Genomic DNA, 26415 nt, shown 5'->3' with positions numbered 1-26415 from the left:
CGGCATCTGATGGCATCTTCAAAATAAAAGCTCCAACTCAAACAAAAAACAAAAACGGAAGATTGAAAGACGAATTAACTGATCATTTATATTAGTACAAGAAGTATTTTTATTAAAGTCAAACAAGTACAAATAGTGAAATGCCATTGCTTCGGTCACACATTTGAAGCATCTTATTGTGAAAACGGTCTTTTAATCCAATAAGAACAAATCCTACAAGAGCTTTCCACACACAGCTTTTCCCCTACTTTGTAAACATCAATTGCAGAAGAAGAAAAAAAAGTGTGAAATTACTGCAAATTTAAGTTGCATTCACAGAAGAAAACTATGTTGCTCTAAATTAAACATCTTGTCGCTCCAAAAGCAGCAAAAAACAAAAAAAAATGTAAAAACTGTGACAGTCTGAGACAATTTCAGAGATTTCTTTGGGTTTGTGTCCAGCTTCGTGTGATCTTGGGTGATTTGAAGCGACTTAAGGATAAGATCAAGCTTTCAACAAACAGATCCAAGTATTTACATTTTTTCCTCTTGCCCTCCTCCCCCTCAAAGACTCAATCACTGATCTTGCATGTCACGATTTATGTCAAAACATCAAAAATCTTCCACATTTGCTGCCATGTCCTGGTGTTGTCTGCTGGGCTGCCCTCTCATGATCCGGCAGTGGGTCGTATCCAGCTGGCCGGGACCCACTGAGGCTCGTCCTGGGCCCGCGTCACAGCCGTCAGCAGCTGGACGCAGGAGTCCTGCAGCTCGTCGTTGACGATCACGTGATCAAAGTACTGCCAGTACTGGGATTCAATCTTCCTGGCCGCTTCCTCCATCTCCTGGAAGTCTTCCTCCTGTAGGAGGAAAGTCAAGTTCAGAGTGATTCCAGCTTTATTTAGTTTATAATGTCTCAAACTGAGGCTAAAAGTACATTATTACCAGTAAATATGTTTTACATATTATCAGTCAAGTGTAAACGTTACTAGCCAAAGAGTTGGAAGATTTGTTGCCTATCTTGCACATCTACAGTAGGATGATAGGCAACTGTTTTGAATGCTTTCTACAGATAACTCATCTTCTTCTCATTTAATTTAAACTCCAATTTGTGTGTTTACAGATTAATGTGCAGCAACAGCTGCTTCTCTAAAAATCATTGCTTATGTCTTCCCCTCTCGGTACCGTGGTAACATAACTGAATCCTTCAAACCAACAACATGCCAAAACATTATCCTTTTATAGAAGTCTGCACAGTGGATTATAAAAAAGGGATCAGTTTGTGCATTTCAAATAAGATAAGTTGTTTTTTTGTTAAACAAGACAATCTGCTCTGAAAGGAAAAAATGCTCCAAACTTTCTGAGCTTCTGTTCAGACCCAATCAGCCCTGAAAATCACTCTGCACCGGAGAAATGCTAAACTCCCCAGGTCTAACAAGTGGAAAAAGCCTTCTGAATGTTAAAAACATTAAAATAAGGTACCAAGCAGCAGAGGCAAGAAGGGAGAGCCAAGTTTTAACACCAGCCAAACACTATGAAGAATATGTGGGGTCAGTATTCAGAGCTAAATGATTCTAGATAATATCATTTATTATCTATAAGATAATATAAGGTTTGTATATCAACAAAAGAGGCAGTCCCCGGACCCAGTATGGATCCTTGAGGTACACCATGATTCAAAGCGAACATATACACACACACACACACACACACACATATACATATATATATATATATATATATATATATATATATATATATATATATATATACACACACACACACACACACACACACTTAAACCACTTTTTCCCTAATCTGCAATGAGCAAAAAAAAGAAAAAAGAGTTTTAAGACTGTCCAATAATCTTCATGAGAGGGTGCACTACTGTATGTTTAACATATTCTGGAAGTGAACCACTCACTGTGAAATTATTTAGGAACCTAAAAGTGACATTTATGTTTTTAAAAAACCCAAAACAACAAAAAAAAACTATAACAGACGCCTAGGTGCCTGCCAGAAATAGTTTTCAAAGTGTTAAAAAGTGTGCTGAAAGTACTAAAACGGGCAACTTAAACCATATTTAAATAAAAATGGTGCTGCTCAGACGGCGTACTTTGAACGGTCGGTTGACGTAGTAGTTGGTGGTGATGTACGAGTCCCGTCTGGTCTCTCTGAGCCGCTCCAGAGGCGGAGGCTTCACGTAGATGATGTAGCCCCTCAGCTCGTGCGACCTCACTGCATGAATGGCCTGAGTGGTGAGACGAAGCCAAATCAACAACACTTCTGATAACGGCAATGGTTTATTCTGAGCGGTTCTCACGTTTGGCTCAATGTCGATGACGCAGATCTTCCTGCCATTTAACACTTGCCGCGCACACTCGATGCTGGTGCCGTACAGATTCCCTTTATACTCGGCGTACTCCAGGAACCTGTGGGTATATTCACGTTGGTGGTTTTTAAATGATTCACAAGCTCTTGTAGCTCTGACAGTGACCTTAAGAGTAACGTGAATGTTCAGCATTGCAGACTGTATCGAGTTTGATTCTGCTCTAAACAGACAATAAAAACAAAGGCCACAGTTCTACCTGTTGTTATAAACCATGTTGTCGAAGACTTCTCGACTGGTGAAGTGATATTCCCGCCCGGATTCCTCGTATCCTCTGGGCGCTCTGGTCGTGTCTGATGAGGGACACACACTTTTACAGTCATGCAGAAAAATCAGCATCCTCTCTCTTTTAAACCCTTTTTTAAACAGCATAACAAATCCTCTGATTGCAGAGGGGTTTTAATTTTAAGCAAACATATAACTTTTATTATAACTGTGGGATTATTTAATAAAAATGAAGCCAGAAACAATAGGATTTAGGATAAGCTGCAGCCAGGTGCTGTTAGTCACCAGCAGGTGTAAAGGCCTCCATAAAAAACATATTTTGGGTTTGGAGTATTCAGATCTGTGATAATGCAACACCAAGAGGGAAAGACATAAGTATTGGTCTTTTAACCCTTGTGCTGTCTTCGGGTCAAGGAAGGACCAAGAGAAGAAGGGAGGAAAGAAGAATGAAAAGAAGGAAAGAAAGAAGGAAGGAGGGGAGAAAATAAGGAAGGGAGGAAAGAAGGAAGGAAGGAAGGAAGGAAGGAAGGAAGGAAAACAAGGAAAGAAGGAAGGAAGGGAGAAAAGATTAAGGGAAGAAGGAAGGAGAGAGCAGGAGGAAAGAAGGAAGGAAGGGAAAAAGGAAGGAAGGAAGGAAGGAAGGAAGGAAGGAAGGAAGGAAGGAAGGAAGGAAGGAAGGAAGGAAGGAAGGAAGGAAGGAAGGAAGGAAGGAAGGAAGGAAGGAAGGAAGGAAGGAAGAAAAGATGGATGGATGGAAGGGAGAAAATAAGGAAGGGATGAAAGAAGGAAGGAGGGAAGGAAGGAAGGAAGGAAGGAAGAAAAGAGGAAGGGAAGAAGGAAGGAGAGAGCAGGAGGAAAGAAGGAAAGAAGGAAGGAAGGAAGGAAGGAAGGAAGGAAGGAAAGAAGGAAGGAAGGAAGGAAGGAAGGAAGGAAGGAAGGAAGGAAGGAAGGAAGGAAGGAAGGAAGGAAGGAAGGAAGGAAGGAAGGAAGGAAGGAGGAAGGGAAGAAGGACAAGAGAATTAGGTCATTTTGACCCAAGGACAGTACAAGGGTTAAAAAAACAATTGTTGCTGCATATTAATGTGGAAAGGCTTATAAACCAAATCTGTTGTCAATGTTTCCAGGAGCAGATGTCGGAGCAGATTTACCTCAAGATCACAATGTTCAGATAAATGCAAAAACAAAACAAACAACAGAACCCAAACTATTCAGAGTCTCTACAGTCCTCACTGACAATATCTGATGTTTAAGTCTATGAGAGGGAAATCAGAAAAAGACTGAAACAGTTGGGATTGTTTGGTTTCCAGGAGGAAGCGTCTTCCGTTTAAAAAGAACATGGGAGTGTAAATGAGGTTCTCAAAACTGAGTCTTCTGGATGTTGGATGTGAGAAACTAATAAAGCCTTACCGAAAAACATTTGTTTGAGTTATTACGTTAGAGGGAGAATTGTGGGGGTACTTGGTATTGCCCACTTATTTTCTTTGTTGGCAAAGAAATAATGGAGTGACGGTGAAATAAAGTTATGTTGTTGTCCATCTGTGGTTACATTTTCTTGATGCTAACACCCACTATTATCAAATCCTTTTTTATTGTATTTTTACATAAAAAGACATGGAATTAAAAAACAAGGTTGATACTAAATCTGAGAAAACTGAACAAATTAAATTCAAAAATACTTTATTTAAAGGGGACCTATTATGGCATCTAATACCTATTTTAAACAGGCTTTGAATGTCTTAAAAACAAGCTTTTGATTGTTTTTGCTAAATAAATTAGAAATTCAGCCTCTGATCCATGTCTTTATCTTCTCATTCTCTAACCTCATTATCTATGCAGGATTCTGAGTGGGCGGGGCTATGATAATGAGGCTCTGTGCTGATTGGCTGCCTGAATGACGCGATACACCGCTACGAAAAAATGGCGGAAGCTCCGGCCGGTGGAGTTAGTTGTTGTTGTTCCGGCCAGAGTTAGTTGTGGGCGTGGTTTTACGCATCGGAGGCCAACAGATGTAAATCGCGCCCGTTGTTACGTAACGACGGGAGCAGAATCTTATTAGCTCTTATTAGCTAATTATCAAGATCATGTGACCCACAATTTAGTTCCAGCACCTTTTCATGTGTTGCAATTCATTATTTCATCATTCAGGTTGGGCGTCGGCAACCCGCGGCTCTAGAGCTGCATGCGGCTCTTTAGTGCCGCCCTAGTGGCTCCCTGGAGCATTTTCAAAAATGTTTGAAAATGGAAATAGATGGGGCAGGGAAATATATTTTTTGTTTTAATATGGTTTCTGTAGGACAAACATGACACAAACATTCTTAACGTTTTCCATGCTGTAAAAATGTGTAGAATAAATATTAAATTTCAACATTTCTGTTAACGAAGATTAGCGTCGGAGCCTGCGACACACGTTTCTACCAGCAGGGGGCGCCAGGCAGGAGCTGTTGGAAACAAACCGGCCAAAGGGATTGTTTCCAAAGGGAAAAAGAGAAAAATAACTGAGGAGAAAAGAGGATTCAACGTTTCTTGGACCGAATCATTTGCATTCACTGCCTGAATGTTAATAATATAACTTATATAGATACATACAGCATGTGTTGTCTTCATTCTAAGGCTTAAACAAGACTTTTAATTTTTTGCGGCTCCAGACATATTTGTTTTTTGCTTTTTTGGTCCAATATGGCTCTTTCAACATTTTGTGTTGCCGACCCCTGATTCAGGTGAATGTAAACTGAACAGATGATGACAGCCGGTACGTACGAGGTACAGTTCCCTGGAAGATGTTGGGGTTCATTTCGATCAGGCGCCTCCGAAGTTCATTCACACCAACTCCACACGGACCTGGAGAACATGGTGTCATGTGCTCACATGTAAGATGTCAAAATATGTTACAGGTGCAGAATCCTAAGAGGTGCAGCGTGAAGCAGCCTGTGTCTGTACCTAGGAGAGCGATGAGGCGGTGCGTGTCCTCCGGGAGGCGCTGGTAGCGCACCACCTCCTCGTAGGGGCTGTTGAGGGCGCTGTTGCAGCTGCTGGGGCAGCGGGTGTGGCAGGACGGCTGGGTGGTGCTGTGACAGTGCCGCCGGCACAGACGCATGCTGCGCCGGAAGCCCGCTGAAGGGGGAATCAGAGAGATCAGGATGCGAGCCCACGCTGGAATAACAGCTGCTGCAAATCTGCCCCTGAGGTCAGACACTCACCCAAATACACTCCCTCAATGTTGCTGCTGAAGTCACCCTCGTCTGGACGGGCAGGCGGAGGAGCAGAGCAGAAACACGGAGGTAAATTAGGGAGAGGGTTGGAAAATATGGTGAAAAAAAACACAATAAGCTCAAATAAGGTCTTTAAAATTACATTTATGACCTAAAATGCTGAGAAACAGCTTCAAAGAAGTGCAGAAAACAAATCCACAAATACAGGACTGTCACAGAAAATTAGAATATTGTGATAAAGTTCTTTATTTTCTGTAATGCAATTAAAAAAACTCAAATGTCATACATTCTGGATTCATTACAAATCAACTGAAATATTGCAAGCCTTTTATTATTTTAATATTGCTGATTATGGCTTACAGTTTAAGATTAAGATTCCCAGAATATTCTAATTTTTTGAGATAGGATATTTGAGTTTTCTCAAGCTGTAAGCCATGATCAGCAATATTAAAATAATAAAAGGCTTGCAATATTTCAGTTGATTTGTAATTAATCCAGAATGTATGACAATTTTTGCATTACAGAAAATAAAGGACTTAAGACTATCACAATATTCTAATTTTCTGAGACAGTCCTGTATATTTGCTCTCCAGAACAGAAATCTGCCTTCTAGTTCTGAGCTGATCCATACAGAGAGGAACCTTAAACCCCAACTCAGTTGCCATGGCAACCAAGCTTCTCCACACAAGCCCAAATAAGTTCAAGCGTTTCAAGTTTTCGCACCTTCTCTGAACTCCTCTGGCATTTCCCCAGCAGACGCCGGGAAGATTTGCAAAAGAAACAGCAGCAGATTTTTTAGATGAGGGAAAAGAGGACGGAGGGACTTGAAGTCAGACACGAACCCAACGCGGTCAACAAAGACTTACCTACCGGATTCAAACGCCTCTTCGTCTGTCTCAAAAAGAGAAAACACAGAAATTAGACACCAAGAAGCAAAAACATGAAGCAACGGATGATTAAATCTGCAGAAAGAGACTTTACCTGCTTCAACACACCTCTCATCGATGGCCATCATGTCGTCTTCTGTGTGGGAAGAAATTAAAATTATGAGATTTGCAGTTAAACCTATAAATCATTACAGGAGTATATTCTCCAGCCGTACCTTCGTCTACGGTGCTCACTTCAGTAAGCGGGAAGCAAAACAAAAAGAAAACTCAGCTATGAAGTTGAATGGAGGATTTAAAGTGTAAGAAAAGAGAGTGGGACTCACGGGTCTGTATGCAGGCATGCGGTTGGTAAGGCTGAGACCACCAGGACTCCTTCTGCTTCCTGTTACAACACACAGCTTCAGCTTTAATTCAGCAGCTTTTAATAAAAGCATAACTCAGAATAAAACCACAGGTTTTCACAACGACACATTAAAGGACGTTGGGTTTAACCATGAAAGACATGACGTGATGAAATTGATGCAGAGAAACCAGACGATCCCAAAGAACTCACACACTTTATCCTTGGTAAAAACATTTATGTCAAAAAGTTGGGGTGTAATAACATAAAAATAGGAAGGTAAATAAAGTAGCTGCATTTCATAAGCTGATCACCATCATGTTGTAAATGTTGTGAGCATCAGTGATGTAGGAAGGTCCATCTTTAGCCTCTTTCTCTATTTTGAATCTCTAAAAAATGAAAATCATGTCATATTGCTTAAAATTCTTGAACTTTTTCTTTTATTTAGTCATTTAAAACTCAATGCAAGTTTTTAAAGGCACTCTATGCAACAATATCAGTCCTGACCACATGAGGGCAGCATATCAGAAGAGAGTCAAGATTGCCCGCATGCAGTCGCCGTTCTTCATCAATTTGGTCGTTTGGAGCCGTGTATTTTTATACCTCCACTACTCCAGATTTCAAGTTTGCTATTGTGACTTTTAATCTCATTGAAATGCGGGACTTTGGGATGAATAAAACCAATAATGAATGGATAAAATAGTTTGCGATATGTCACAGATACCAACCACGAATATTCCTGAGTTTTTGTGGGAATCCGTGAATCATTCGTTCAGTCGTTTTTCAAAATAAACCAAAAGTAAGAAAACAGAAAAAAACAACTAATTTTCTCAGTATTTATAACTACAATGGAAAAAAAGATAATGACTAATTGTTTTCAGTTTTTGATTTTATGCTCAAATAAATAATGGAAAAAAACGGATGACGACCGTTTAACCAAGTGAGCTCTCCGCATGTCACCACGTGTCAGTGCAGCAGATCTCTGAGCCCCACGTGGTCCGGAGTGGCATCACTAAACAGTGTTAAAAAGGGTGTAAATGAAGTAAATGCTCTCCCTCTGACCTCTTGAGCAGGTTGGTGGACGGGATGAGTCCTGCGCAGGCTGTGCTGCTGGGAAGTTTCTTGGCCTGCCACCAGAGGGCGTCAGTCTGGTCCACGATCTCCAGGACCTCCCCCTTCCTGAAGCTCATCCCGGCGTCGGCGCAGGGGATGGTGGGGTCCTGCTGGGGGCTGTAGTCCGTCATGGCCCGCACGTACAGCTGAAACCACAGGTGGAGACGTTGGGACGTTTGTTTGAGTTCAACTAAAGACGACGCAGGCGTGAATGTGACATACCATCAACTGGTTGTGGACCGGCCTCTCGGTGATGGGAATGACTTTAAACATGATGGTCCCGTGTGACCGAGCTTGCTGATTAGGGGGTGAAAGAACAAGGTGGATTAATAAACATTAAACTAAGTAGTAGGACACAAGTGGAAGTTAATAAGATGACACTGACTGCGTTTACATGCAGTCAAATAACTCTTTTAAAACCCCAATATTGGCAATAACCCGGAATTTGCATGGGCATGTAAAAACCAATAACCCCTTTGAATAACCAGAATTTGCTCATATTCAGGTTTTTAAAAACCTGAATATGAGCCCTGGGTTACTCCTTTTAAAACCTGAATATTGGGTCATGTAAACACCAAACTGAACAGGAATGTGTTTTCTGCACATGCTCTGTTCACAAGGAATCCTGGTCTTTTGAGTCCAGGAAGTTCTTCTAAACACGGAGAAACCAAGACCAGGAGGAGACTAATCACTTCATAAATGTAATGAAGGATATGAACATTTCTGCATTTGTAGACGGTAGAAAGTACCGGGATAGAAGATTTACAAGAAGGTGAGAGAAAAGTTGCGCGATGCAGCATTTGTTTTGAATTTGGATACAGGAAGAAGAAGTGGAAATGACGGGAATTGCGTCATCATGTTCTCTGTGCGTCGCTGGTTTGATCCAGATATCCCAAATGATTAATTACCATGTAAACAGGGATAACCCTGTTTGCTCACGCATGGAAACAGATAATTCTGAATGTTTCAGTAACCGGAATATTAGCCGAATTTTGACTGCATGTAAACTTAGTCACTGACGTAGCAGCAAAAGACTCACCACCACTTGGATCACTTGTTCAGGCTCCAAGCCGTCCACAGGGAACCCGTTCACCTCGATGATCCGGTCGCCTGCGTGGAGCAGACCTGGACACAGACATGGAAGTTAAACCCTCAAGAGATGAGGGTTAAAATGTTAATGTCAGGGGTTCTTTGAGGAGGCTCAGGTGTCAGCGCCTTCTCTGGACGTAGTTTCACACATTTCCACTGAATGAAAGCCTGGACCTGGTGCCAAACAGCTGGCACCGGCATCGATAAGAGGTCAAAGTAGACCAAAAACTCCCAAAAACTTCAGTCCATAAATGCAGTTCTAGATTGACTGACAGCATCAACACTGTGAATGCAGCTGCAACATGTCCATCAGAAATGGCCCAAATCGGCCTTTTCTTTGGACCACACCTGGACTTAACCCCTATCCAAGATGGCCTGTGGGATTAGGACCACATCTAATCGATGCAGCACTTACCCACAAAAACCCGAGACCCAGATCCTTTGGGCCACTTCTGAGCCACTGTAACACGACAGAGCAAAACCTGCCTAATGTAGCACCGTTTGTAGACCCAAACGGTATCTGAAGATCTGGGGTTATGTACAACATCTACAAGCTGAATCCATCCTCACTATATCTTTTTGTTTTAAAAAAGGCTCAGAAACAGAAGTGGCAACATTCACCAGCTTCTTTTTTAATGGATAGATCTGGTTCAGTTGAGCTTATATGACCGGCATGTTCATCCTGGTTCAGTTCACTTTAGAAAAAGTTCTTGAAGTTCCTAAAGGTCCTACCAAAGGTGAAAATAACATCCAGCTGAGCGGGCTGAAAACCTGCACGACCTTTTCAGCTGTGTTTGGTCTGGACTAAAACAGATTCTGGTTTGTTTGGTGCTCACATTGGTCTCTGAACATCAGAGGGACCAAAGACTCATTAGGAACAAACTGATTGGATTGTTTGAAAAGTTTTTCTGCTTCCTATCAAAAAATGTACCAAAAGGTCTCGTTCCTGTTGGTTGCCCTGTTGATGAAGGGCACAGATCAGGCAGCCAAGATCCCTTTTTTCAATATGAAATACACTCAGTACTGGAGTTGAGGGGGGATGAGGGGCGATGGCATCCCCCCTGAAATAAAAACGGTCAAAATCATCCCCCCTGTAAAACTGCCATCCCCCCTTTCCATCCCTTATGTCATTTCATCAATGAATGTGGTTTTACTGCTATTTCAACATTTAGAGTCATCACCAGGAAAATAACACCAGAAAAATAACTTATTTGACAATTTTCACCTGTTTCAATTAAATTTTCACTTGAAATAAGTAGAAAAATCTGCCAGTGGGACAAGATTTATCTTCTCATTACAAGCAAAAAATCTTGTTCCACTGGCAGATTTTTCTACTTATTTCAAGTGAAAATCTACTTGAAACAGGTGAAAATTGTTGTTTTTTCCAGTGATGAGTCTTGTTTTAAGTGTAATTAGATTTCTTTACTAAAATGAGACATTTTAACTAGAAATAAGACAAATATTCTTGTTAAGATTTTGAGTTTTTGCAGTGATCCATGTTACTTATCCTGTGAAGGACAGAGTCATATTGATAAGTTCAGAAAAGTGTTTATGAGTGGATATTTAAAGCTTACAGAAGGCTGCATTTAACTGCTGCTATGTCATTCCTGCAGTATTTCTGCAGGTGTTTTGGTCACTGCTATTATTTGTAATATATTATATTATTTGTAATCAGCACAAATTATCCGTCCCCATATGATAAAATCCACCATCCCCCTGATTCTTTTTTACAACTCGAGTACTGAGTACACTTGATGATCACAAAGCCATAAATCCCAGCAGGGAGGGAGGAAAGGCTCACCGCTTCTATCGGCCAGGCCTCCGTGGATCACCCGGGCCACAAAGATCTCCCCCGTCACGTCGTTTCTCTTTATAGTCGCTCCCTGCAAAAGAAAGTGCAGTGAGGCAGAGAAGAAGTTCACAGGGATGACGAATCAAACAACCACACAGTGGAGGGATGGCGATGACGGACGCTGCGGGATGCTGGGACAGAATGAACTGGAGTGAAATGGAAAAGGAAGTTAAAAAATGTTTAATTCACCAAATGAAACGAGAGCAGATGATATCAAGCTCCAGAAGCAGGAGAGCAAAGATGAAAGATGACAAGGGAGCGGAAATGGAAAAAAAAAGAAGAAGAAATGTCAGATACCAGGGCTGTTAAGAACTTAAGAAGTCCATCCTTTGGACATCCTTCCTAATCCCTCAACGATCCTTCTTCCTCTTTTTCTTCCGCTGGTTGGAGCGTCCTCCTTTCGTGATACTGGACGTCTCCGGCGAGTCTGGGACTCCGTTGGTGAGCGGATGCCTGAAGGCTTCAACGTGGGCGTGGTTATGTGCCCGGGCAGAGCCGCGGCCGGGGAGACGGCCGGCGGCCTGAGAGGCTGCTGGCGCCTCCAGGGAGCTGGTGCTGGAGAAGGAGGACGTGCAGGAGCATCTCTGCTGCTGCTGCTGCTGCTGCTGCTCGCCCCCTCCTTCGGGGGGCTTCAGGGTGCTGAACTCCGTCCTGGTGGCCGCCAGCAGCCTCTGCAGCCGCTCCACCACCTCCGTGAGCAGCACCACGGCCTGGGAGTTGTCCTGCACCGTGTCGCTCATGCGCTCGGTGGCGGCCGCCATCTTCTCCCCCAGGACTCTGATGTCGTTGGTGCTGCTCTCCATGGAGCTGGCGGCCTGCTGCACGCTGGACCTCAGCGTGTCCACGGAGGACTCCTCCAGCACCCGGCGGGGCCGCAGCGGGCTGGGGGGAGCCGTGCGGATGCCAGGGCTCTGGAGCCTCGCAGGAAGGCCGGGGGGGAAGCAGTGGTGTAGAGTTTGGTAGCGGGGTACGGAGACACTGGGGGGAGACGCCGTCCACCGGCTGGAGGACACTTCTGCTCCGTCCCTGTCCAGCTCTGGGATGTTGTCTCCAATGAGAAAAGAGAAGCTGTTAATCCATGGGGAATGATGGATGAAGAGGGAGCAATGACAAATATCGAGGGCGTCGTGCTTCTGGCTTCAGCGTGGAACCTCGGAGGAGGAAACTAGCTGGGAGGGAAATCGTGAAAATCCTGCACTTGGTGACAAGTTTTTGATATTTGGCAGCCAGAGGTGTCTTCAGTATTCACATTCATTACTCAGGTAGAAAGTATAGATACTAGAGTTTAAAAATACTCCTGTAGAAGTTGAAGTATTAACTCAAGTTTTTTACTCAAGTATAAAAGTACTGGTTTCAAAACTACTTAAAGTATAAAAGTAAAAGTAATGTAAGGGGGAAAAAAGCCATTAAGGACAAAAGCCATTGAAAATGAATGCATTTTAGTATAATGCAAATATATTAAAGAACCATATATGTGTACTGTTGAGCATTAACATGTGTTTCAGAGAGCAGACGCGTACAAACCAATAGGGTGTCGGAATGGTATTATGTTTATACTTCTCATCCAACAACAACCAAATTCACTCTATCCGGATGGAGCAATTTAACTGGATAGTTTTTTTTTAAAGGCCGAAATGAAATAGAGTAACGAGGCTGTTTTTAAAATGTAAGGAGTAAAAAGTACAGATAATTGTGTGAAAATGTAAGGAGTAAAAGTAAAAAGTCGTCTGAAAAATAATCACTCCAGTGAAGTATAGATAACCAAAATTTCTACTTAAGTAAGGTAACGAAGTATTTGTACTTCGTTACTTGACACCTCTGTTGGCATGGTGTTGGTTATGGACATAAGGTTTTCAAAAACCACCGCAAACAAATTGGGACGCCCCCTAGTGGCCGGTTTGCAGAAAATTCAAAATGAATCAATAAGCGAGGCGATGGAGGCAGCACTGTAGGTTTTAGTGAGTTTAAAGGAGCTTGAGGCTCCTTTTAAGAAATGAGACTCATTAGCGCCACCCTTCACCACGACGGCCGTTGGGGGTACTGCAGCCAACAGTGAAGCCGGCACGGGAGAACGGGGAGAACGAGCATGCAGCGTCATTTGACGTCACATCCGCAGCCCAGCGCGGGAAATTCGGGACCGAATTGGAGCACATTTTGCAGCACACAGCCTGTTCAAGGCAAAGGAGAGATACACTAGAGCAGTGATTCTTAACCATAGGGCCGCGGCCCACACTTGGGCCGCGAGCGCCATCTAGTGGGCCGCCAAAAGAATTCTGTTTTGTACGTGTGGGCCGCGAGGGCCGCGGGACTGCATAGCAACTCCCGACCAAATGAGGAGAAGACCCTCAGCTAGCTGTACGTGTAATAGTAAGAGAAATGGTGTGTATTTACAGAGTAAATCCTTCATTTTGCACAGAGTAGGTTTAGATCCGCCAGGATCAGGGATCGATTACTTGGGTCTGCGCCCAGAGCGAGCGAGCGGCGTGATCATTTATCCTGACGCGTCCCCGCGGCCGGGGAGGTCGGTGCCGCTCGGTCGGCGCCGGCGGGCTCCGTCGTTTACTGCTGAAGGATTGTAGGCTACATGTAGATGCAGGGCTGACGTGTCTGCTGGACTAGACTGTTGTTCGGGGTCGCAAAAGCGTTTGGAAAGTGACACGGCTGCAGCGCAGCCATGAGAGCTGCGGGCTTGTGCTCGTCGCAGCTGATCAGGCTCGGATGAAACCTGACGCGCGCAGTCCTGACAACTTATTAATGTAAATAACTTAAATCAAAATCAAAATAAGTTTTGTTCCCGCTCTATTTTTAAATATACACACTTGTGCACACTTGTGCATGAGAACCTGAAGGCTGACACCATCCAGCCCAGATTTAAGTTCTGGCAGGAGAAAGCTCAGTTCTCTCACTGAACGACAGAAAGTGTAAGATTATAACAGGGGAAGAAAGAAAAACTGCAAAACTTTTCAATTGTTAAGATGTGTTTATATTCATTTATTATAAAAATATGTTGAGACAATTAACAAAGAAAAGGGGAAATTCAAACTGCTGGTAAAGAAATAAAATAAGATAGCATTTGAAAAATAATATGAAATCTATTTTATTTTTAAGAGAAAAAAAAATATGTTTAATTCAAGTTACACATGTTAAGTGGCAAATATGTACTTTTTTTAATATAACAGTCAGATGCAGATGTTGATACAACTATGAGGCTACTTGAATATGTATATATATATATATATATATATATATATATATATATATATATATGTATATAAATAATGATGTTCTGGACCTCCGCTCGAGTAAATTTTCTCTAAATGGACCTCTTAAAGTTTTAGTTGAATACCCCTGCTATAAAGTGTTAATATTTAACGGGCCCCGGGCCACTCTGTACTGAAAAAATTGGGCCCCAAGGTCAGAAAGGTTAAGAACCCCTGCACTAGAGGGCTCATTCTTTTGGGTTTGGAACGCTTCATCTGACATTATTACTAGAAAACTTAAAATGTATACGGATTTTTTTCATAAATCTTGCCACAATCCGGCCTCAAGCTCCTTTAAACATGCACAGCTGATGTTTTTTGTGTGTTATTTTAATACAATCCTATTCTTTCACTGTGATTTAGTTCTGAGGTTCTGTTCATCTTAAGCCTGAATGAAGGCCACTGTTCTCAACCAATGATTTGACACTACAGCGATAGTGACCTGTCCAATAAACAGAAAACTGCATTCCTTGGGGGTGAAAATAGGAGTCTAGACCCTCTATAATCTTTCTATGTGACCAGGGCTGGACTGGGACAAAAAATCGGCCCGGGCATTTTGAGCCTAGACCGGCCCACCAGGTATTGATGGAAAGAAAATGAAGCCTATGAATGAAAACAAACGTTCTTGTGACACCGCTTGTACACTGTCTTGTTGGTGTGTATGTTCTTGTCTAATAAACCTAAACCTACACCATCCCCCCCAGTCCCGTTATAGATGTACTTAGTACTGTTTCTGAGTAGACCAGCAAACTTGTATGGCAAGCCGTTTTAACATTTAATAGCTAGACTGGATATGTGTTGCAGATATCTGTAATTCAATTGTTCCTAGTCAAAAAGAACATTTCAGATATCTACAATGATATATTAACCCATTTTAAACAGGGGGAACGCATTCTGACAGCGTGAAATACTGCTGTCAGAATGCGTTCCCCCTCTGTTTATCATGAAGGGATGCTCACACATCTTTCAAATTCATACTGCTGACTTCTTTCACCACCACAGATAAGTCCTGTGATTTTCAGGCTGGGGGGGGGGGCCTCGCGCGCTCGCTACGCTCACGCGCGCAAAATTTTTTGGGTTTTTCGGGTCGGATCGGGTGTCTATATGCGCAATTTTAACTCTCCAATTAGCAAAATACTGGATACCTTCCCCTGCCTCATCATCATTTGGCTTGCCTCGACGCGGGGCCCCACGGCTGCTTGAGACCCGGTTGGATCGGTGATTTTTGTAACAAATTTATCAAACGAGCCTTTCAGAGAGGCATTAAACTCCATTTTCTTTAGTTTTTTTTCTTTTTTCATCCCCTGATGGAAATTTCCTGATTCTGTCTCGTTCTCTCGACATTGTGTGACAGTTTGTTCCAACTCCACCCGTCTGGATCAGAGCACCTTGTGTCTACGCTTGGTTTGACGCAGTTGTACTGAACAACAGACACGCGCATCATTGCACATATATTTATTGATATGCACAGACTAGTACACATTTAGGTCTGTAATGGAACGTGACTGTTGATATTTATAAGGGAAAAAACGAAAAAAAATTTCAAAAAAAAAAATGAGAAAAAAAAAAAAAAAAAACGGCCCAGGGCGCGAGGCCCCTTGGGGCGCGAGGCCCCTTGGGGCGCGAGGCCCCTTAACCATAACCATAACCAATCGGCCAGTGGTACCAGTTGTTGTCAGGTAAAAAACAAAATCAAATGGGCCGATGGGCCTGCCCGGGCCAAGAAAAATAAAAAAATCGGCCAGCCCAAAATCGGGCCGGCCGATGGTGATTTTGGGCCGGCCCGGGCTCAAAAAAAAAAAAAAAAAAAAAATTTTCTTTTTTTTTTTTTTGGGCCGGCCCGGCCCGGCCCAAAATCACCATCGGCCCACCGGGCAAATGCCCGGTATGCCCGATGGCCAGTCCACCCCTGTATGTGACTTAATTCTAGAGATATGGAGTTTTTGGGGAAAAAAAATGACCTTGAAAATGTAATTTGACCTTCAACATGACCTTGAAATAGGAAATTTATCTCAGAATTGAATTCCTAGCACCAAAAAAGTAGAGAAAGTGACAATATACAACAATCTAGGACTAAGAGAAGCTGAGATATGACCTTTGGTCTTTTCGGCGGGAGCCATTTAGAATTTTCTGCAAACCGGCCACTAGGGGGCGTCACCATTTGTTTGCGATGGTTTTTGAAAACCTTATGTCCATAACTACCACCATGCCAAATATCAAAAACTTGCACCAAGTGCACAATCTTTATGATTTTTGACATTTTCCCTCCCAGCTATACGGGGCCCACGTTTCTTACCGATCCGAACAGAGCCGTACACGGAGGGCGCCGACTGGTTCAGCCTCTGCTCCCCCAGCAGGTTGCTGTGACAAACCCTGCACCGGCTGGCCGGCCTGTCCCAGCAGGCCCGGCAGCCGCTCCTCGGCTGGCATGGAGGTGGGGGGCACGGCCGGGGGCACGGCCGGGGTCCCGCCGGCCGGCCCAAGAGCTCAGCTGGCGGGTCTCTGACGCCCAGCAGCGACAGCTCGCTGAGGCTCCCCGTCCTCGTCTCAGGGGTCTGCAGACCAGACGCTCTGTACCTGTGAAGCACGCAGCGCCAGCGGCTGGGGACCCCCCCTCTGGAGGCTGCACCCCCGGGGGGGGCAGCACCGGGGAACCCCACTCTGTGTCGGTCACTCAGCTGTGAGACAACAGATCACTGCACATGAGATCAAATCATACACGTCATCCTGCAGCTTGTGCTGGTGCAACTCCAGGAAGCAAAGGCTTTCATCACTGGGACCTGATAAGAATCAAGATCTGGCTCTGAACCGTCTGCTAAGGGATGAAGAATCAAGTTTCTATCTAGGTCTGATCACATCAATAAAGTTGTTGCCAAAATGGGCAGAGCTGTTTCCGTAACACGCAAATGTGCACCGTTTCTAAAGACACAGTTGTTTTGCAAAGTTGTTTGTTCATTGGTTTTGTGTCATTACTGTTCAGGTGTTTGGTCTGCTGCATCGAGCAGTCTTCTAAAGAAACTACAAATGGCACAAAACAAGGCTGTAAGACTGGTTCGTGGTTGTTCATCAAGAACAAGTGTTGTAGAAATGCATGAACGTCTCTCCTGGCTGAGGGTTGAGGATAGGCTAACTGCTAGTGTGCTTACATATTTCCATAGCATCATTAACACTCAAATTCCTACATTTCTTTATAATAAAATAACTTTCTGTTCAGACACTCATTCATACAACACTCGGAGAGCAAATAGTGGTCAGATAACATTACCCTTACCTAGGTCTGAATCTATGAGGAGGACAGTGTTTTACAGATCAGTTGCACATTGGAACAGTCTTCCAGGTGAAATCCGTGACATTAAAAGAAAGGTTAGTTTTAAACAGAAACTAAGAATGTATTTGTTGACATCACTATAAGTTTACATGATATGTATGATGTTTCCTGTTTTTATTTGTGATTTGTGATTCTATTTAGAATTGTATTTCTATGAATTGACTTTGTAATGTTTGAGTTTGTATGTTAACGTTTGGACCCCAGGAAGACTAGCTGTCGTTTTGGCGTCAGCTAATGGGGATCCTTTTAAATAAACAAATAAACAAATAATAGTTTAGGCAGGTAAACCAAACAATCTGTTCATCCCTGAAGGGAAATGACATGTTCTAGTAACTCAATGTTCATGAATGAGGTCCAGAGTTCCTTGGTAGAGAAAGCAGAACCTACAGGAGAACAACCGTCCACTCATCACTAAAGTCACATCAAAGCCTGACAGAATGGTTGTTAAAGACACCAGGAGAAGCAAAACCCTCTCATTTAACAAACCAACACCGTTCTGACTACCGGTAGGTTCCTGGTCGCCTGCAATCTGAAACATTCACCTTCAACAAAAACATACCAGTGTGACATAGGACTGGGCGATATATCGAGATTTTAATATATATCGATATATTTTCAAACGCGATATGGTACGAGACAATATCGTTTATATCGATTATTAAAAAAAAAAAAAATTATGATTTTGATTTAGCTTATTTTGTGACAAATTGACTTGAATGTTTTATTTGAGATTTGCACAAATGTTTTGTTATTTGCACAACTGTCAACCTCAGTGGAAAAGTCTGCCTGTTACTGTCTACATTGTATTCATTGCACAGTGTATTTTAATTTAATTGTTATGCAGGAAAGGGATATTTGTTTTATTTTATTCAAGAAGCATTTTTATTCTATATATGCAGGCAGTTTATTTTTATTTCATTTGTTTTATACATTTTGATATTGTGCAGACCTCTGTTAATAAAGGAACCTGTGTGACATTTGGCACGAGGCTTTGTATTAAAACTGACTGTTTTTTTAAGGGTTTGCCTCAGAAAAAAATGAAGCTAACAGAGATGCTATGCTATAATGCTTTGGGGGAAACCCCAATTATGGCACAGAAACAATATCGATATATATAGAGTATCACCATTCAGCTAGAAAATATCGAGATATGACTTTTGGTCCATATCGCCCAGCCCTAGTGTGACGTGAACCCTTCTAACCCTCAGGTGTGTGAGGAGGCTGTGGAGCTCACCAGAGGCTGCTTGTTCTTCACCAGGCACACGATCCGCGTGGCCTCCTCGTCCTCCGGCAGCTCGTCCGGCATCGGGGGCAGGACGGGCTCGTAGTCCTTCTGGGCCACCGTGTCGTGAGCTGAGAGAAGAGCCTGCAGAACATCGGGGGCAGATCCATTACCTGACTTGCCGCCAGCTGCTGCACAAGGATTAAAACCTGTTTTACATCACACTGAGTTACTTCTGCTCATCAGAACAGAAAAAAAGGTTAATAAGCTTAATCATTGTTTAATCTCCAAAGGGAGATGATAATGTTGCCATTCAGGATCCCATCACGAGGCATTTGTAGATTCCCTGAAGTGGATTTACCTACAGACGCAGACTCCACTACCCTTTTTCTTTTTTTAATCAAAGCATGCCGCTGATATTTTCCAAACCCTCAGGAAAAAGACTTTGTCTCCTTTAAAGGTTTCTCCCTCCGTCCAGCTCCAGCTCTCCATCCTCCATGTCTTCTCTCCAACTCCTCTGGATATGGAGTCTGACTCCAGGTATATTTGGGCTTTGGAAAGCTCAACCAGCTGTTTTCCACATGCAGACAACTTCACTGTTGTCACCAGTACTCGAGTTGTAAAAAAGAAATCAGGGGGGGTGGTGGATTTTATCATATGGGGACAGATAATCTGTGCTGATTACAAATAATATAATATATTACAAATAATAGCAGTGACCAAAACACCTGCAGAAATACTGCAGGAATGACATAGCAGCAGTTAAATGCAGCCTTCTGTAAGCTTTAAATATCCACTGGGCTTACATCAAATACATCAAAACACAACAATAAAAAACACTTTTCTGAACTTATCAATATGACTCTGTCCTTCACAGGATAAGTAACATGGATCACTGCAAAAACTCAAAATCTTAACAAGAATATTTGTCTTATTTCTAGTTAAAATGTCTCATTTTAGTAAAAAAATCTCATTACACTTAAAACAAGACTCATCACTGGAAAAAACAACAATTTTCACCTGTTTCAAGTAGATTTTCACTTAAAATAAGTAGAAAAATCTACCAGTGGAACAAGATTTATTTGCTTGTAATGAGAAGATAAATCTTGTTCCACTGGCAGATTTTTCTACTTATTTCAGGTGAAAATTTACTTGAAACAGGTGAAAATTGTCAAATAAGTTATTTTTCTGGTGATGACTCTAAATGTTGAAATAGCAGTAAAACCACATTCATTGATGAAATGACATAAGGGATGGAAAGGGGGGGTGGCAGTTTTACAGGGGGGATGATTTGGACCGTTTTTATTTCAGGAGGGGATGCCATCCCCTCTCATCCCCCCTCGACTCGAGTACTGGTTGTCACGGTTACTCAATGACAGCTGATTAAAAAGTGCCAGCAGAGACCAGCATGGAGAAATGCAACAGAAATCAGGGTTGTAGCAGCTAAAAGCTGAGCGTGAGAAGGTTCAGGGCTCCGTAGAGCGTCTCTCACCTGCAGGTCCGGCTGCCGGAGCAGCTGGTACAGCTCTCTGGCGTCTTCAGAGCAGCGCGGGGACGATCTGATGTCCATCTGCAACTAAAATGCAAACAGCAGCATGACGATGATGATGAAGATTTGGGAGGAATTTGTACTGTGTGTTTTTATCATTATATATATCATTTTAAAACTTATTTTCCAATGTGTGGATAACCTTTGCCCCAGAAATACTCTGCCAATTGGTAAACAAACAAAACAGTGGAATTAGAACTAGGGCTGCAACAAGCAGTAATTGTAGGATAGCAACATTTGGACAGTCATCCTTCTCAGTAATAGGTACCAAATGATGGAATACACTGAACCTGAAATCTAAATATTGACAGAGCTCAAGGTTTTTAGCAACAAGTAAAACAATGGCTGAAACTGAAACAAGCTTGTGAACATTGACTTTAACATACTGTACCACTGTATTATTTTAGTTTTCTGTCCTTATCTGGTCTGTGTTTTTGCTTCTTGTCTTTGTATTGTCTTTATTCTGTTTATTCTGTTTTGCATGTTTTGTTTTTTAATGGTTTTGTACTGCTTTAACTCTGCTTTCGAATTTTAAGTAAAGGCCTAACCAGGGACAGGGGTTGCAAATGAGCTCTGGCTAGAAACCTGTATGTACGACATCTGCTTTGTACTTTTTATGAAATAATGTTTGATACATTTGTCCCTGTTCAATAAACGTAATAATAGTAAATAAAAAATTAAACAAACCTGAAGCGAGAGTCCGGAAGCGTAATCCAGAGCTGGAGTGGGAGCGTCACGCAGGAATCTTTGAAGACACTCGTACACCTGAAAACAAGTCAGATCAATAAGAAACAACCTCACGATTGTTGGAGCAACTGTTTTATTGCTGTTGAAGTTTTTCTGGAGCGGTTTCCAACCTTGAGCAGCGACTGCAGCCAGGGGGCGTTCAGGAGACTGTGGAGGACCTCGGCTCCGTCGATGTCCTGGCTGATGGAGCGCCTCACCTCATCGATCACATCCGACAGGACCTGACGCAGGCCTGCAACACACACACCCTCGGGTCACCCTGGAGCAGCACGCCGTCCTCCCTCCACCTCTCACACCCTCAGGCAGAGCTGTCTAGGAGATTTGCGAGGCCCTCTGCGAAATGGCTGGGTGGGGGCCCTCAAAATTTTTGGGTTTTTCAGGTCGGATCGGGTGTCTATATGCGCAATTTTAACTCTCCAATTAGCAAAATACTGGATACAAACACATACACACGTTTCATTATGAAGCATTGCATTGACAAGACATGACAAGTCAAGATATTTTTTATAGTAATGCCTGTTTATTACAACATTGTTCACACACAAATAATCTTACATGAATCAAATCAGCCTGTTACTGAGAGCGACTTATATATTAGTGACAAAGGGGCCTAACTCAACTGACATTATATAGTGTGTGATTCATTCCAGTTCTACACAAAACAAAATCGCCCCATAAGTTAAAACATTAACAACATGCTTATGCATATAAGTCGTAATCTTCTCAAATTATAGAGGCTAAATAAATGAAAACTAAAAATATGTGCCTCGGCTTGCCTCGGCGCGGGGCCCCGCGGCTGCTTGAGACCCGGTCGGATCGGTGATTTTTGTAACAAATGTATCAAACAAGCCTTTCAGAGAGGCATTAAATTCTTCCATTTTCTTTAGTTTTTTTCTTTTTTCATCCCCTGATGGAAATTTCCTGAATCTGTCTCGTTCTCTCGACATTGGTGACAGTTTGTTCCAACTCCACCCGTCTGGATCAGAGCAGCTTGTGTCTGCGCTTGGTCTGACGCAGTTGTATTGAACAATAGACATGCGCATCATTGCACATATATTTATTGATATGCACAGACTAGTACACATTTAGGTCTGTAATGGAACGTGACTGTTGATATTTATAAGGGAAAGAAGGAAAAAAACAGGGAAAAAAAAAAAAAAACTGCCCATAGCGCGAGGCCCCGTAGTACTGGAGTTGAGGGGGGATGAGGGGGGACGGCATCCCCCCTGAAATAAAAACGGTCCAAATCATCCCCCCTGAAATAAAAACGGTCCAAATCATCCCCCCTGTAAAACTGCCATCCCCCCTTTCCATCCCTTATGTCATTTCATCAATGAATGTGGTTTTACTGCTATTTCAACATTTAGAGTCATCACCAGAAAAAAAACACCAGAAAAATGTGACAATTTTCACCTGTTTCAGGTAAATTTTCACTTGAAATAAGTAGGAAAATCTGCCAGTGGACAAGATTTATCTTCTTATTACAAGCAAAAAAATCTTGTTCCACTGGCAGATTTTTCTACTTATTTTAAGTGAAAATCTACTTGAAACAGGTGAAAATTGTTGTTTTTTCCAGTGATGAGTCTTGTTTTAAGTGTAATGAGATTTTTTTACTAAAATGAGACATTTTAACTAGAAATAAGACAAATATTCTTGTTAAGATTTTGAGTTTTTGCAGTGATCCATTTTACTTATCCTGTGAAGGACAGAGTCACATTGATAAGTTCAGAAAAGTGTTTTTTATTGTTGTGTTTTGATGTATTTGATGTAAGCCCAGTGGATATTTAAAGCTTACAGAAGGCTGCATTTAACTGCTGCTATGTCATTCCTGCAGTATTTCTGTCACTGCTATTATTTGTAATATATTATATTATTTGTAATCAGCACAAATTATCTGTCCCCATATGATAAAATCCACCATCCCCCCTGATATTTTTTTAAAACTCGAGTACTGCCCATACGGTTGCACGGTTCCCTCCGGTCTCCCTGGAAGCAGCACGCCGTCGTCCCTCCACCTCTCACACCCTCACCTTGCTCTCCCAGCTCAAACTTGGGGTTCACCATCTGAGCCTCCACCGCCTGCCTCATGGTCTCCAGACCCCCGACCTCCGACCCCGACCACCTGCCGACCGCTCACAGGAGGGCAGGTAAACCTGAGGATAAAGGGATTTATGTCATCGAGCTGCAGGAAAGCTTGATCCTCGGAAAGACAACAGAATCCCATCATCTCTTTTTGTTTATCCTTACTAAAAGAATTCAATTTCATCATCATAGAATTAAACCATAAAATAGTACATCAGTCCCTGTAGACTGAGCACTTCCACATCTGGAAAGGAACCAAATATTAGGTTTTGACCAAAACTACTTACAGAAGATGATATTTTGTTTGACAGAGAACTGATGTGAAGCGTACAGAGAGTTCTTATTTTTCCTCCGACTCTGGCTACCAGGAAGACGATGAACAGGAGACGATGAAATCCCAAGATTATTTCAGTTTTATGTTTACTCTCGTCTCAGGATGCCTTCTACTGAAAGACTCATCCTCTGCTGCTCTTTTTAAATCACTTTACATCTATGACATGTGGCAAAATGTATCCAGTCTTCCTGACATACATTTGAGCTCAATATCTCAGATTTTGGCCTCAAAAGAAGTATCTTTATGCAAATATTGCTGGTGCAGTTTGTCCTTCTTGCTATGAAGTTGTAGAATACTATATATGTATGTATATATATACATACACACACACACACACACACACATATACAGTATATATAATACTCTAAATCCCCAAACTTAGTACATATAATCAAGCAGCACCTTTACAAGATTAAAAAAAAGCAGCTTCTGGAGATTTTCGCTGCAGTAATTAATCTGAAAAAGTGGTAAAGAGTGAAGCTGTGACAGCAGTGATGTGATTGCAGAGACGATAATCTCTGGCCTGTGAGCAAAACACTAATGTAGACTTAAGTCTGACACGTTTGTAGGAGTAATTAAGCTCTTTTGGTGATGAAGTGAAGAACAGTGTAACTTATCTGTAAACAATCCTAGAAAAGGGATGAGACTTCTCTTTATTTGAAATATCTGTTGCACATTTTGATCAGAACACCACAAAGAAACTGTTCAAATCAGCCAGATTTAGGGGCGGAGTTAACCGCTTCAGTGTATCTGACCTCTGTCCTGAAGTGTGTCATATTTCAAATCTGTGTTACAACTTTACTCAAACGTACTCTTGAGGTGCAGGATCTTATGTTGGATAGACATATAAACATGGGGACGACTCTATTCTGATCTGGGTCTGTGATGTCACAGCACCCTTGCAAATATGAACTTTTCCAGCCTAAAACAAAGCCAAATGGTTGTGTTTTAAATTAGTCATCTCAGATACCCGAATTATATACACTGAACTTTTCCTTTTCATAGTATGTCCATTTAAGATCTCACGGGGAAGAAGAAAGCTGTTAGAAAAGTGTTTACAAGTCAGAGCAGCTCATCAAGTAGTAATCACCCATCTGGCAAATTTCTGTAGTGACAGAGGAGGAGGAGGAGGAGGAGGAGGAGGAGGAGGATGATCCCCACGGCCTTCCTCCACGTTCCTCTCCCTTTAAACAATCAACATGATGCCTCTTACCTGTCCACCTGGAACCCTGGAGTTCCTGGGGTCTCTATCCACCGCCTCCAGGAGGGTGCAGCTCCTGTGCAGATGCAGGGAAATGTACGCATATGCCGGGAAAATAATCCCCGGAGAGCCAACGGAGCGCTACACTTTCATGGAGCGACAGAGGAATGAGAGAGAGAGAGCGGGAGAGAGGGAGAGAGGGGGATGTAATCGCCCTCGATCCCACTTAATCCCGGCCAAGTGAGCTGCCGGCCTCTGGCCACCGGAAGCTGCTTCCTCCTTCACCGGCTGGCTGGTTGCCGGGAAGCTGCCAAATCTTCTTAACTCTTTCAGCTGTTGAGGAGGAGAGTGACGGATGTTACTGACCTTGGATGAAAGAACAAAAACAAGCTAAGGAAAAACTAAAATAAAACAGCCAATTCACTTTAGCAGTTGGAGTTAAAGCCACTCTATGTATCAATAGCACTTCTGACCACAAGGGGCATAAAGATCTGCTGTGTAGATGAAAGAACTGCTGACAAGACTGTTTTAATGAGTGGAAACGGTCCGGCATGTCTTTTATAAGGAGGGGTGGTCACAGGAAAAAAAAAAAAAAAATCATCAATTCACTTAAGAATTTCAATCCTTAATTCACAATTATCCAGGGTTGATTTTTTTTTCATGTTTCTTTATTGGGTAGTCGATGTAATGCATATTACACAATAAACATTTTTTAAAGGATTCAACAGAATACCCCGTTTTATATTTTACCACACACACACACACACACAAAAAAAAAAAGTAAAATAAATAAAGACACAAAACTTAACATAACAAACCCCCCAAAACACACACACTGTAAAATACGTAATTACAAACAGGTCCCAAAGTAAGTACCAATTACCAATCAAACTCTGACTGAAGACAACAATAATAGGAAAAATAAAGTAATAAAAAATAAAGTAATAAAATATATATATATATATATATATATATATATATATAGATTTATTTAATATGTGTAGATATATAGATTAATATTATGGAAACATGTTATATATATGTATATGTATGTATATGGATATATAGTGATATATTATACATACAGTATTTATGTATGGATATATCTCTTTTAATATATATGGATATATAGTTATATGTAGATATGTTGGTAAATGGATGTATAGTTATGTTGATATATAGACTTATATTATGTTTTTTTTTGTGTTCTATAAGTAAGCTCATTGATTCTCTTGCTATTTTGGAAAAATGAATATAAGATTTGGGAGTAGGACCTGATAAGTATATACTTCAATCCTACTCCCTTTCGAATATGCTGGTGGATCTGCGAGGTCTGCCTTGTCTTTTTTTGTTTTTCTTTACTTTTTAGTATTGTTCTTTCTAATTTGCATATTCGAAATAAAGCTCAATAATAAAAATAAAATACAGGACACACAAAACAACAACATGAAATAAATAAATACAGTAGATAAAAATTTAAATAAACAGACATAAGAGGAACCCTAAATAAAATAGACATGGTTAGCAATATCATACTTCCCTATAATTAAATTAAATCAAATTAAATGAATCTTCCAAGGATGCCAAAGAATTAACAAGAGAAAGAATA

General features: G+C 41.8%; 1 protein-coding gene across 2 annotated transcripts; it reads right to left on the bottom strand.

The window, feature by feature from the left end:
- Positions 1–146: 146 nt before the first annotated feature.
- Positions 147–24975, bottom strand: mpp4b (MAGUK p55 scaffold protein 4b). Of its 2 annotated transcripts, XM_061715416.1 has the most exons (22): positions 24819–24975; positions 23220–23342; positions 21300–21421; positions 21130–21207; positions 20386–20469; positions 18906–19037; positions 11033–11114; positions 9182–9267; positions 8365–8439; positions 8092–8288; positions 7013–7071; positions 6905–6922; positions 6784–6825; positions 6673–6693; positions 6526–6540; positions 5791–5832; positions 5531–5704; positions 5351–5431; positions 2568–2661; positions 2303–2411; positions 2096–2230; positions 147–839 (listed from the first exon to the last, which is right to left on the bottom strand). In XM_061715416.1, exons 2-22 carry the CDS (start codon positions 23275–23277, stop codon positions 648–650), a joined length of 1896 nt encoding a protein of 631 aa, XP_061571400.1. In that variant the 5' UTR covers positions 23278–23342; positions 24819–24975; the 3' UTR covers positions 147–647. The 2 variants fall into 2 exon arrangements, with proteins under 2 accessions (XP_061571400.1, XP_061571401.1); XM_061715417.1 differs by lacking the exon at positions 6905–6922.
- Between the last annotated feature and the right edge of the window lie 1440 nt (positions 24976–26415).

This window comes from Cololabis saira, chromosome 24 (genome assembly GCF_033807715.1).
Source record: "Cololabis saira isolate AMF1-May2022 chromosome 24, fColSai1.1, whole genome shotgun sequence".
In the NCBI taxonomy this organism is placed as follows: Eukaryota; Metazoa; Chordata; class Actinopteri; order Beloniformes; family Belonidae; genus Cololabis; species Cololabis saira.
This window is presented reverse-complemented; position numbering and strand designations above follow the sequence as displayed.

Excerpts from the sequence above, each read along its gene's own strand:
- mpp4b (XM_061715416.1), bottom strand. The coding sequence starts at position 23,277 with ATGAGGCAGGCGGTGGAGGCTCAGATGGTGAACCCCAAGTTTGAGCTG. Across the intron at positions 21,422-23,219 it reads GTTTGAGCTGGGAGAGCAAG|GCCTGCGTCAGGTCCTGTCG; the intron begins GTGAGGGTGTGA and ends TGTGTGTTGCAG. Across the intron at positions 11,115-18,905 it reads TGAAGAACAAGCAGCCTCTG|GGAGCGACTATAAAGAGAAA; the intron begins GTGAGCTCCACA and ends TTTCTTTTGCAG.